Below are 13,393 nucleotides of genomic sequence, written 5' to 3' on the forward strand. Positions count from 1 at the left end.
CTGCTACTTTTGAGACCCTGGGATGTGCCATATTACACAAATTCATCACCATTTTGTAGTGCAGTGCATTTAAAAATTCATAAACATTTGAATCATTTCTGTTAAAAAGTGATTAGATAATTCATAATGAAATATAAATGGCCAGCAAATAAGCAATGAAACTCAATTAAAATAACATGAACCAAAAATGATATCATTCTGCTTAAATATAATTAGAAATTTAAAATTTGGAAAGGAAAGAGAAGATGATTAAAAGTGCATGAAGTAATATTAGTAAATATTTTGGCAACGTAGTTTTGATTTAAAAAAAAAAAGCAATACAAGCGAGACACATCTGGGCAATTTGGGCATTAGGCTGGAGTCTAATAACCTGAGTCTGTTGAAGTGAAATGTATGAGAGAAAAGGCAAGACATATATAAAGAAAGAGGAAGTTGAAGGCCATCCTCAAATGACTACATACAACTGCAAATGAGCTACAAAGGAAGATAAAGGTTTCAAGATAAGAAATTCCCTCTTGAGGAATCCGCCATCAGAAGTGAACCTGAGGATACTAAGACTTGGTTCATGAGTCAGGCCCCCCTAAAATGATCTAATCAGTTGGATGATTTCCAGCAATTTTCTAATAAGCTTTAAGAGCATTCAATCAGCAGCAGTATTTAACCTCACATTACTCTACACAGTGGAGGTGACTTGGGATTTCTGTCCTGTGTGCAGGGTGATCCTATACAACTTAGCACCAATACACACAAAGCTGCCTCATCTTTCTGCCTAAAGCAGTGGTCCTCAACCTTTTTGGCACCAGGGAATGGTTTCATGGAAGACAATTTTTCCATGGACCAGGACAGGATGACGGGGGATGGTTTCAAGATGATTCAAGCACATTACATTTAGTGTGCAGTCAAACCTCTCTGGTAATGATAATCTGTATTTGCAGCCACTCCCCAGGCTAGCATCACTGCCTCAGCTCCACCTCAGATCATCAGGCATTAGATTCTCATAAGGAGCACACAACCTAGATCTATCGCATGCACAGTGTACAGTAGAGGTCGCGCTCCTGTGAGACTCTAATGCTGCTGCTGATCTGACAGGAGGCGGAGCTTTTGCAGTGATGTTAGTGATGGGGAGCAGCTGTACATACAGATGAAGCTGAGCTCACCTGCCCACCACTCACCGCTTGCTGTGCATCCCAGTTCCTAACAGGCCATGGATCAGTACCAGTCCGTGGCCTGGGGTTTGGGGACTGCAGGCCTAGAGGATCTAAGTTATTCTTGGTCCTCAAGAATGGACCAGATGGAGAGAGCAAGAGTTCAAGTCCAGATAAATAGAAGACAATAAATTGAAGTCTAGAAAATGAAAGGAAAAAAAATTAAGTAAAAATACCAGCTTTTGTCTTGCCAAAGGCTCATATGGTTTACAAGGCCATCCTTTGGTTTATAAAAATCTTTTTTTTTTTTTTTTTTTGAGACAGAGTCTCACTCTGTCACCCTGGGTAGAGTACAGTGGCGTCATCCTAGCTCATTGCAACCTCAAACTCATGGGCTCAACCAATCCTCCTTCCTCAGCCTCCCAAGTAGCTGGGACTACAAGAACGTGCCATAACGCCTAGCTAATTTTTCTACTTTTAGTAGAGATGGGGTCTCACTCTTGCTCAGGCTGGTCTTGAACTCCTGAGCCCAAGCAATCCTTCTGCCTCAGGCTCCCAGAGTGCTAGGATTACGAGCGTGAGCCACCGTGCCCAGCCTTATAAAAATCTTATGTTGGGAAGGGGGGCTAAGCATGTACATGTATGTGAACATAATGAAAGTATCAAATTTTAGAACTTGGAAGGACTCTTAAGAATCATGTAGTCCAACGATGTCTATTAAAGATAAGCAGCTGAGATTCATAGAAGTGAAATGTCCAAGCTCACAAAAAAATAGAGAGAAAATCAGAACCAGAATCAGAGTCCCTAGATTTCTCAGTACCAGTACTTTTCCCACTATAACAGTGATTCATGCAGAAGTCTCTGTAAGTACATACTCCCAGATGGTGAAAGGATTCCCAGAGGAGGAACTGGAGCCAACAGACTTGGCAGTCCATGCTCCTTTGGGTTAGCATATTCCACAGATCTACAAGGTCCAGGTAAACGCAGAGAGGAGAGAGGGAGGGAGGCCACTTCCTAACATTTGAATGTCTGCTCTATGGAATATGAAGGCTGTTTGTATAGAAAGAAAGGTTCCTTCTTTCTCCTTTCTTTTTCTAGTGTCTAAAACCATATACATATTCAAGGGAAAATAAGAAGGCCATTTGCTCAATACCAAGTTCTGTTTTTCAAAAAAGTAGTTACAGTATGCCAGAACTGTTTTAAACACGACATATATTAGTTCATTTAGCCTCAGAAAACCAAAATGACATAATTACTACTATTCTATTTTTTAAAAAAAGTAGTTTCCATACCAGGAAATTCACTTTTTTTCTCTCTTAATTATCTAATGCTACTTCAAGAGATGTGTTAAAGCTACCCATGCTTCCAGCTGAATCAGGCATATTTACCTTCTTACAAATTCCAAATGTGCTTTTCCTTTAAATTCCAAGTAAAATGGCTTGAGCCCTCTAATCCATGCTTAAGAAATTGAGTTTTATCAGACAGAGCCTATGACCTGACATTAGGAAAGCAGCTTAATCCTCAAGGAAGAAGAAGTCCTCAAGCAAAATATATTATTTCAATTTATCTATAAACTAAATGCCTTTCATTTCATAAAAATTAGAAGTAGAACAATGTAGATAATCTTTAATAAAAGTCAAGTCACAAATAGGCAACATAAAATGTGAAAGTAAACAATTTGACTTTTCAAATAAAAAAGACCATCCATTCCAAATAAGTACCCCCTAAAACATGGCATAGCAATGAAGCTTTCTCATACATTTTGAAAGGTGGACACTTACATGCCAGGAATAGCACTTCATTTATTTTTATATCAATAGATGTTCCCATAGTAACAAATTCAACTCATGAATTCTTTTAGTTCAATGTAGTATATTGACAAGTTTAATATCATATTGGCCAGTTTCATTTCTGTTAATGCCAACTGAAAAGCTTGTTAGTGCTACAGAAAGCACATTCTGCAACACGTGATTTTCCAGGTCAGGATGCCAGAAAGGTGTCAAATGCAATAATCCAACATTCCTACCTCTAAAACAATTTTTAAAAATCAGATCTAGTAAAAAAGCAAACAAAACTAAACTTTACTTCTATAATAGAGCAAAATCTTGCTAATGGAAAAGTAAGAAAAGAATAGAAGGTGGGTTAATACGAGGAAGGGTAGGAAATAAAAAGAAAGGAATAACCAGATATTTATAATAAATCATTCCTTTTTTCATGTCTTACTATCACCTACTAACATTCCAATGTCTCCTTAAATTATTAATGCCTTAAAGTTACCGCTATTCAAAAACAAGGAGTTGGCTTAAATGCAAATGGAACCACTGCAACATAAATGAACAAATGAGCCCAGTCAGTGCTTGCCATCGTTAACGGGGCAGCCACAGCCATGCTGTAGCCACTTTCTGCCACAAAGAAATGTGAACTTAATGGTATCGGATCGTCCTGGTTTTCAAAAGAATCTAGCAATCTTCATTTTTACTAAGAATCTCCTAGTTTTTAAATATTGGCTCACTTTTAAAAATCTGGCCTCAGAGTGCCTATCTGGAGCTAGATCTAGCTGGTCTCCAGTTTGCAACCTCTATTTATGTAGGAATTCCTGTCTTGACACTGTGATTCTAAAATATCATCAAAAGCTCCTCCTGTGGTTAGAGAAGCCCCAGGCTGAATGTGATAAGGAGAAGTGGAGACTGGTGGTGCCATCACCACTGCCTGCCACTGCACCCTGGATGGACTTCTAGGACAGCATCTGCATCACCTTATTTGTTTAGAAATCTGTCTACTACCGCCAGACTGGAAACTTCTTGTAGGCAGGGCCACACCTTATTCATCTTAGTTTCCCCAGCACTTGGCACATGAAAAGCACAAAATAAATACACTTGAATAGAATGAATAAATACACACCAAATGAATGTACTCTCTGATGTCAATCCCCCCAATCTTTTTTCTACAACATGTAACTCAGTGAAAAGATTATTTCCAGTGATTCCACACTGCAAAACTTGCTCTATAATTGCTCCATAATTGAATAGAAGAAATGGCTAGAGATTAATGATTAAATGAATTGGGAGCAGGCTTTATAAATTTCCATTGCTGGATTAAAGCTAAGAAACAAGTATTTCAAACAGCTGACCTGAAACACAAAAGAAGTCTTAAGAGGGTAGAGAAAGGGGGCAATGTAGATGAGAAGGAAGTCCCCCTACTGTGTCTATGCGACAATTACAGATTTCTGTACTCATTGTAGATGGGTGAGTCTCTAGCAGTGTTGTAATTGTAGTTGTCATTGTTGTTTTAACAGCACTTGAGAAAGCCATTTCCTTTTCTACCCGATGCCTCCCTGTAAGTGCAGTGGCAAGTGGAAATGGGGAAGGGAAGGGAGTTGCTGATGGAGCTGAGTGGTAAAAACCAAAAGCAAAGTTTATTTCACACTGTTTCTGCACAAATGGAAAAGTTTTCAGTCCAGGTTAGAAGGAGGCCTGATTTAGAGTCCCTGTCATGTGTCAGCTAGCCAATATTTTCACTCTTCCTTCTCTCCCTTCCATACACACAGTACTCTATGCCTTGGAGTCTAAACTTTTTTTTCCCCACTATAATCTTTGACACAAAAATCCATACTCTGTACCTATATATATCAATTTCTAGTCTTGGCTATAAAAACTATTTCTGGGTAACTCTTAGAAAACAACTCAGTGGGCATTTAATAGCTTAATTATCACCAAACAAGTAGGAACCATAAATAAGTTTTCTACCATGTGTGGAGTTTGGCAATGTAGACTTAACCACTGCGGAAGGCTTACATTTTCTGAACCAACACTTGGTACCTATGAGCTGACAACTATGAGTAATGTTCCAGGGATGATGCAAGAGAATATTTGAAATGGGAAAAGCTTGGGAAATTCATGATGCCAAAGTAAGCAGGTGAAGGTACAAAGGAGAGAAGCTTGAGGGCCTGGTTCTAGGCATAAAACATAGAAACGTACCAGAATAGATGATGGCGTTGCCTGAAGACTTGAGCTTTGGGTGTTCCAAACTTCTTCAGCTTGGGGAAGCAAAACTCCTCTCACTGAGAAAAGAACAATATTAAAGAACATTTTTAGTTGAGACACTGTTGTATTTGAAGTGAGTTTAGATTTAGGCAGAACAGATGGGGCAGATTTGCTTAGAAAATGTTTGCTACTTTATTCAGATATTATTTTATTTATATTAACACAATCCATCTGAATTACATTTAGGACACTCCTATATTATTTCCTTTCCCTTCTCAAGTCAGTTTTTACTCTTTTCAAGATTCCTACGACAGTTATTTTTAAATTGATTTTTTTTTTTAAGTAAAAAAGTTGTACTGACATTTCAATTCATTTGGTGGATGCTAAGAATGATAGAAAAGCATGAAAAATAATTTCTTTCTTGGCAGAAGGCATGTTTGAAAAACAGGCAAGGACACCAAAAAGCTTTATTGCTATAACCATATTAAAGACCAATAAAGAGAGTAGATTATATAATTTAATTCGGCAAAGATTTACTGAATCCTTGCTATTTACCATAGACTTTACCAAAGTTGAGGCAATAAAGCCAAGTTTCTCTTCTGGGAGTGTTGCCTATGTCAGAGAGATAAGCACAAATTATAAATTATAAAATGATGTGAGGGGCACGTATATGATATATGAGAACACAGACAAAGAATCAATTGATTTTGCCTGGAGGGGAGAGGGAATTGATGAAAGCTAAAAGGAAGGGATTTCCAGGAGGGTGGTCTGCTGTATGCAACCAAAACTAGAAGCAGACTCTCTTTATTCAACTGTTCCCACTAACCTGACAGAGTGGGGTCAAGCACAAGTCAAAAACCCTATTTGGTTTAATATTTTCCAAAACTCTTTTCAACTGTGTATACAATTATCTTTTCTATGGAAAATAAGCTCCACGAGATCAAGGATGATCGTATATTTTGAGATGATAATCCAGTTACCTAGAAAGCTGCAGCCTTTCAGAACTATGAAGTTGGCATGACAACAGAAAAGGATTTTAGGGGAAAAATTCTGAGTAATTGAAACTCACATCAAATGAAAGGCGACGGCACCTGAATTAGTTGGTACTGGACATTTTAAAGCTTTTGTTGAACTTCCTTACAAATTCTAAGAGAGTTGTTGGCCTCTTTTTTAGGACACCTTTTAGGAGACAGCTCCTTGCCCAGTCTCCACATTAAAGGAAGATCCAGCAGTGATGCTTGTGGATGTAGTTTCCTAAACAACCACACGTTGCCTATCATATACCGTGATCCTCATGCCATTCTCCCACTACTCTGGTTACTGACCTTGGTGTTTGCACCTTCTGCTCAATTTCAGTTCCAATCTCCCTTACATCATGACCTCTTAACTATATCTTTTCTCTATTTGATCCCAATATCCGGATTCCTAGACCCTTCTGCCCATATGCTGTCCCTATGGTTAGCACCTAGTTAGTCTCTATTAGCCTCACCAAAAGGACTTCTGCAGTTTGAGATTATAAGAAGTTTCTCTGTTCACTATTTTATCTAGCCCACGTATTCCAACAAGATTCAACAATGGAAAAGGGAGCATAAGAGGAAGTGAGCCCAGGGTACCTGCCTTGCTCCAAAATACAAAGACTCCCCAGTGTTTCAGAGCAGACAGCTTTGTATCACTATCATCCACTGGAGAGAGAGCTTCTCCATCTTAAAGTCCTATGTAACTCACATAAAGTTCAGGCCAATTTGTGGCCCTTTCTCAGCAGAATGTCACATTAAAGAAACATGAGTCCAGCAACCAAAATAGTTGAAAAGCAATTTAAAGTTTTAGTCCAGCCTCTCAAAAAACAAACAAACAAAAACCCCTATTTGGGGAATAAGGGATTATGTCACACACAGTAAAATTTTATTGAAATTTTTCTCTTTCTTCCTTTCTCTCTCTCTCTCTCACACACATACACACACACAACTGCCTGGAAAGACAAGACTTACCTTTTTCTCTCTCTAAAAATTTTTACTCCAAACCCCAATACAAAAAAATCTTGATTCCCAAAGTACTTCTCTACCTCATCTTTCAAATCTATTCCATTCTCTTCCATTAATAATTTTCTGTTCTTCCTCTGTAAATCCCCTCTGGCTTCTCAAGTGTCTTTTTGTTTGTTTATTTATTTACGCAAACAAGGTCTAGGTGATGGCTGCCTGAAAGGACAGAGGCTCTTTTCTCTTAAAAATGTGTGGGAGATGGAGAGGCTATAAAAATGCATCTTTGTCAGTACTGCCTCTTACATGAAGAATTTCCTCTTTAGCAGCTGGTAGTTCTCCCACGCTGTCATTTTGGTAGAGTATACTCCACTGCACATTGTAATAGCTCAGCTACCAATGTGGAAGAAATCATGGAGAAGCAAATACGAAGTAGCAAGTGAGGTAACAGGACACTGTGCCCCTGATAAGTTAAGATGTTGCACACTGGTAGCCAGATTCTTAGCAAGCTTTAGTCCCAGGTTGACTAGGCCACCCATTAGCCTCCAAATCCAGGGTAGATACTCTCTTTGTGATGATCCTGGATCTACCTGTTCATTATAGATCATAACTGGATCTCCACTGCTATCTGAATTGAAAGTCAGTATTGGATTCTCTGGGATTCTGCCCAGCACCCATTATCAGTTCTCTGACCTCCATCTTCTGTTATCTTTCCTGCTCCTCTTCTGATCTCTGACTTTCAAGCCTTTACCAGCTGACTTACCTTGGAGAGAGTTCATGTCTTGGTTGCCCGGGCAGCATTATAGCCTGTTTCAATTCATACTTTCAGGTACTACTTTCCTTTTTCTTACACTTTGGTCCCATTTCTCTAAACTATTTCTGTCATGCTGTTCTCCACTTTCTCACTCTGTCTACAGATATTCCAGAGAGCCCCTGATTAATCCTTCCAAAATAGCTGCAAGGCTAGAGCTCTATTCATATCAGAATGGTTCTTGTCTCATACAGCCTAGAGAATGCTCAGAACCACATATATTTAGGGAAATTAGTTTTCACCAGAGCATATTGGAAAAGAAACTAAAACTATACAAGGAATTCATGATGGGTATGAAACTCACCACTGATAAGCTGAAGGGAGTCAGGATCCGGATTCAAAGAGGTGTTCCCCAGCAAAAAATTCTGGTGCAGTGTCTCGGCAATATAATCTCTGAAGTTACTAATTGTATAAACAGCAGTGGGTTTATCATCCAATTCCACAAGGCCGTGGTTTTCTACCTTGTTGGAGTGAAGGCTAATTAGGTCCCAGGTCGTATTGCTGATGGCCTGGCCGTTGAAAGTAACAGCATAGTGAACATCAATACCACTATGGATGAAAAGAGAGAATAGATTAGGTCCAGCACAGGAAGCACAAGGAGCACTGAAACCATGGAGAACACACACCAGACTTAGAAGGGGAGTCTCAAAAAGCAAGGATTCTATTAATATCACCATTCTTTTCAGACTCTGGGCAACCCTTTGCCATCCCCTTGTCCTTTCTGAAGAGTGGAGGGTCACAGCTCTGAGAACAGGGAAAAACTTCCAAGAGGCCACAGAGGCAACCCCCACATTCTCACCCCTTCTTTCCTTCTTCAAAGCCAACTCCTCCCTTCACTATCACCCTGCTTCCTTCTTTCCCTATTAACATTTCTCCCTCCAATTTAAAAAAAAAAAAAAAGCCTTTCTAACTCCTCCCAACAATGGAAAATCCTCTATCACTTTATTGTTGTTGGATGAATTATAAACTAAAACATCGTTATTTATGATGGAAGGAAAATTATGAAAACTTGGAAATAAAGCAAATTGATGATTCATTATTTTCTTCTAAAATTTCATACCAGAGTATTTTCTAATATAACAGTTCTTTCAGGAGACATACTTTTGTTTGATAGCCCAGACAATTTACAATTCTATAAAGTTTAAGACTAAATTGTGAAAAACTATTATGATGTGATTTTTTTTCTTGGACTGGTAGGAAAGAGAACTCTAAAGTTTATGATTTTACAACCCTCCAGGGCATTAACCAATTTTGTATCTAACTTTGTAATCTTTTCCCAATTAACCATGTAAATTTCCGTTTTTCAAATCCTCTAAAAAACTAGCTTTCATTTTTTTTTTTTTTCTGGCTGACTTCCTCATTAACGAATTATGTAAAATCTTAACAAGTGCTAACAACTGTCTGGGAATTAGGCTTTTTCACCATACACCTTTTCATAAGCAAATAAAGAGAAGACTTCTTGGAATAAAAGATAGAAAGAAAAATAAATAAGTAGGAGTTGATGTGTTATTTGACATTTTCTTAAATAGTCATTTGAAGATCAAATGACATCAGAATATAAAATTTTAAAGCAAATGGAAACAGTCCTCTAGACTCTAACTCAGATTTCTCTAACAACAAAAAGCTAACATTTTGTAAGTGCTTATAATGTGACAGGCATTTTACATACTCTCATTTAATTTTCATAACAATATGAAAAAGGTTTTATTATCTTCAAAATACTGTTGAGGAAACAAAACTTTATAGTAATTAAAAGACTTTAAATTTCATAACATAAATGTGGTAGAGTCAGGATTTAAACACAAATCTGACTCTATCATCTACATTCTGAACTACCATGCTACAGTCTCAGTAGGTTTAATTAAACTGTTACTAGAAAAAGTCATTATGAGGACAGCTCTACACCATTCTCCACTCTGACTTCCAGCCAGTCTCTGGGCACAGCCATGGTAGGCAGTACCCAGAGCAAGCCATGCCAAGATCCCTCCAGAGGAAAGGAGAACACTACCTTCCCAGAGATAAACCACTTAAGACAGACATTCAATGAAAGCAATTTGCAACCTTCAGACATTCTGTAGCAGCAAAACGACTCAAAAATCAAAGCATAAAAATAAATTAATAAAAATAAATTCAGGGCTTCTTTCTCTGAACTTACATGTTCTTACATATTCTGTGATTATAGCCTTTGTTGTTCTGTAAAAAGATTTTGTTTAAAGTGTCTGTCTCAGTCTCTCCTTGAGCTTTATTTTTTTTTTTTTTTTAAATAATTTCTATTTCAAAATATTAGGGGGTAAAACTGCTGTTACATGGATGAATTGTATAGTGCTGAAGTCAGGGCTTTTAGTGTGCCCATTACCAGAATAGTATACGTTGTACCTAATAGATAAGTTTTTATTCCTCATCCCTTCATAGCCTCCCCCTCCTAAGTCTTCAATGTCCTTTACACCATTTTATGAACAGGTACACCCATCATTTAGCTCCCTCTTATTAGTGAGAATATATGGTGTTTGTTTTTCCATTCCTGAGATACTTCACTTAGGATGATGTTCTCCAGTTCTATTCAAGTTGCTGCAAATGACATTATTTCATTCATTTTATGGCTGAGTAGTATTCCATGGTGTGCGTGCACACACACATACATACACACACACATATCACATTTTCTTTATCTGCTCATCAATTAATGGGCACTTAGGTTGATTCCAGATCTTTGTGATTATGAATTGTGCTGCAGTAAATATTTGAGTGCATGTGTCTTTTTGATAAAATGACTTCTTTTCCTTTTGGTACATACCCAGTAATGGGATTGCTGGATCAGATGGTAGCTCTACTTTTAGCTCTTTGAGGAATCTCTACACTGTTTTCCTTAGAGACTGTACTATTAATAATTTACAGTCCCACCAACAGTGTATAAGCATTCCTTTCTCTCTGCACCCACATCAGCATTTATTGTTTTTTGACTTTTTAGTAATATCCATTCTGACATAGCAAGTTGGTATCTCATGGTGGTTCTAATTTGCATTTCCCTGATGATTGGTGATGTTGAACATCTTTTCATATGTCTATTGGTCATTTGTATATCTTCCTTTGGAAAAAACTCTGTTTTTTACTTTTGCCCACTTTTTAATGGAGTTATTTGGTTTTTTCTTGCTGATTTGTTTGAGTTCTTTGTGAATTCTGGATATTAGCCCTTTGTCAGATGTATAATTTGTGAATATTTTCTCCCATTCTGTAAGTCATCTATTTACTCTGTTGATTATTTCTTTTGCTGTGCAGAACTTTTTAATTTAACAAGTCCCATTTATTTATTTTTGCTACTGCTGTGTTTGTTTTGGGGGTCTTAGTCATAAATTCTTTGCCTAGGCTGATGTCTAAAAGACTTTTTCCTGTGGTTTCTTCCAGAATTTTTACGGTTTCAGGCCTTACATTCAGGTCTTTATTCTGCTGGGAGTTAGCTATGCTCCCAGCAAAAACAGGTCCCTGGCAGGATCATCACAAGAGATTTGGAAACAATAGAAATAGAGAAATAGGCCGGGCGCAGTGGTTCACGCCTGTAATCCTAGCACTCTGGGAGGCCGAGGTGGGTGGATCGTTTGAGCTCAGGAGTTCGAGACCAGCCTGAGCAAGAGCAAGACCCCATCTCTACTAAAAAAATAGAAAGAAACTATATGGACAGCTAAAAATATATAGAGAAAAAATTAGCCGGGCATGGTGGTGCATGCCTGTAGTCCCAGCTACTCGGGAGGCTGAGACAGGAGGATCGCTTGAGCTCAGGAGTCTGAGGTTGCTGTGAGCTAGGCTGACGCCACGGCACTCACTCTAGCCTGGGCAACAGAGTGAGACTCTGTCTCAAAAAAAAAAAAAAAAAAGAAAGAAAGAAATAGAGAAATAATAGAGAATAGAGAAATAACTGAGACAAGAGACAAAGTATAGTTTAAAAAGATGGGAAGTCAGGGGTCCTCCAGGATTCCTGTGAGCTGTGAGGCCCTGAGTGAAGTCCTGCATCATTATTTATTGGTGCAGCAATTAGTTGCCAGTGGTTACACATTTACATAATAACAGATAGTTCATTTAGGTTTTAAGTCTCCCCAAATGCTTCTAGAGATCCCTCAATTAACTCTATCTACGTGAGCAAATGGTTACAAAATTTTTCTAAGATAAACTTCTAAGTCCTAAGATAAAATTATCAATTAGCAGAAAGGCTACACAGAAATATAGACGCCATATATTTCTTTATCTAGTTTCTTGTTGATTGAGACAAGTGGTCAGGAGTGAAGCAGAAACTGTCCTTGAGGCTAACTGTCTCTAGCTGCAGGGGACTGCTGGGTGGGCATTCTTTGATCAGTTCTCAACTTGTGGCCCCATATGGACCCTTGTCTTACAGAAGCATCAGGCGCAAGCCTTCAGGTCTGAGATGGGCATCGCCATGTAAACACTCCTGATCGGTGAGATGCCTTCCTGAGGTGAGGCAGCTTTTGATCTCTGAACTAACACATTCACATATTCCTTCAAGGCAAAGTCCTGCAAAACTCCTGAAATATTTTATATCTTCATCTGCCAACATTAATCCACCTTGAGTTAATTTTTGTATATGGCAAGAGATAGGGATCCTGTTTCATTCCTTTGCATGAGGCTATCCAATTTTCCCAGCACCATTTATTGAATAGGGTGTCTTTTCCCCAGCGTATGTTTTAGTCTGCTTTGTCAAAAATCAGCTGGCCATAGCTGCACAGTGTTATTTCTGGGTTCTCTATTCTGTTCCATTGGTCTTGTCTCTACCTTTATACCAGTACCATGCATTTTTAGCTATTATAGGCTTGTAGTATAATTTGAAGTCAGGTAATGTGATGTCTCCAGATTTATTATTTTTGCTTAAGATTGCTTTGGTTATTTGGGCTCCTTTTTGGTTCCACATAAAGTTTAGTATTATTTTTTATACATCTGTGAAAAATGACCTTGGTATTTTGATGGGAATTGCACTGAACCTGTAAATCACTTTGGGCAGTATGGACATTTTAACAATGTTGATTCTTCCAATCCATGAGCATGGGATGTTTTACCATTTGCTTGAGTCATCTATGATTCTTTCATCAGTGTTTTGTAGTTCTCCTTGCAGAGATCTTTCACTTCCTTGATTAAGTATATTCCTAGGTATTTCATTTTCTTTGCAGCTATTATAAATAGTATTGTGTTATTGACTTGACTCTCAGCTTAACTGTTATTAGTATATAGAAATGCTAATGATTTGTGTACAATGGTTTTGTAACCTGAGACTTTGCTGAATTTATTTATCAATTCTAGCAGTCTTTTGGTGGAGTCCTTAGGGTATTCTAGATACAAGACCATATGTCAGCAAACAGGGATAATCTGGCCTCCTCTTTCCTGATTTGGATGCCCTTTCTTTCATTCTCTTACCTTACTGCTCTGGCTAGGACTTCTGGAATTATGTTGAATAGAAGTGATGACAGTGGGCAGGTA

The 13,393-nt window shown here is 38.1% G+C and overlaps 1 protein-coding gene across 1 annotated transcript in view; it reads right to left on the bottom strand.

The window, feature by feature from the left end:
- Nucleotides 1-13,393, bottom strand: part of IMPG2 (interphotoreceptor matrix proteoglycan 2) — an 85,158-nt gene that overhangs the window by 12,726 nt on the left and 59,039 nt on the right. Inside the window, exons 10-11 of the mRNA XM_069471961.1 lie at nucleotides 8,220-8,464; nucleotides 5,123-5,205 (exon numbers count right to left, since the gene is read on the bottom strand). Coding sequence (XP_069328062.1) covers nucleotides 5,123-5,205; nucleotides 8,220-8,464 — 328 coding nt within the window. The remainder of the gene's footprint in view (nucleotides 1-5,122; nucleotides 5,206-8,219; nucleotides 8,465-13,393) is intronic.

Source organism: Eulemur rufifrons, chromosome 7, assembly GCF_041146395.1.
Source record: "Eulemur rufifrons isolate Redbay chromosome 7, OSU_ERuf_1, whole genome shotgun sequence".
Classification (NCBI taxonomy): Eukaryota; Metazoa; Chordata; class Mammalia; order Primates; family Lemuridae; genus Eulemur; species Eulemur rufifrons.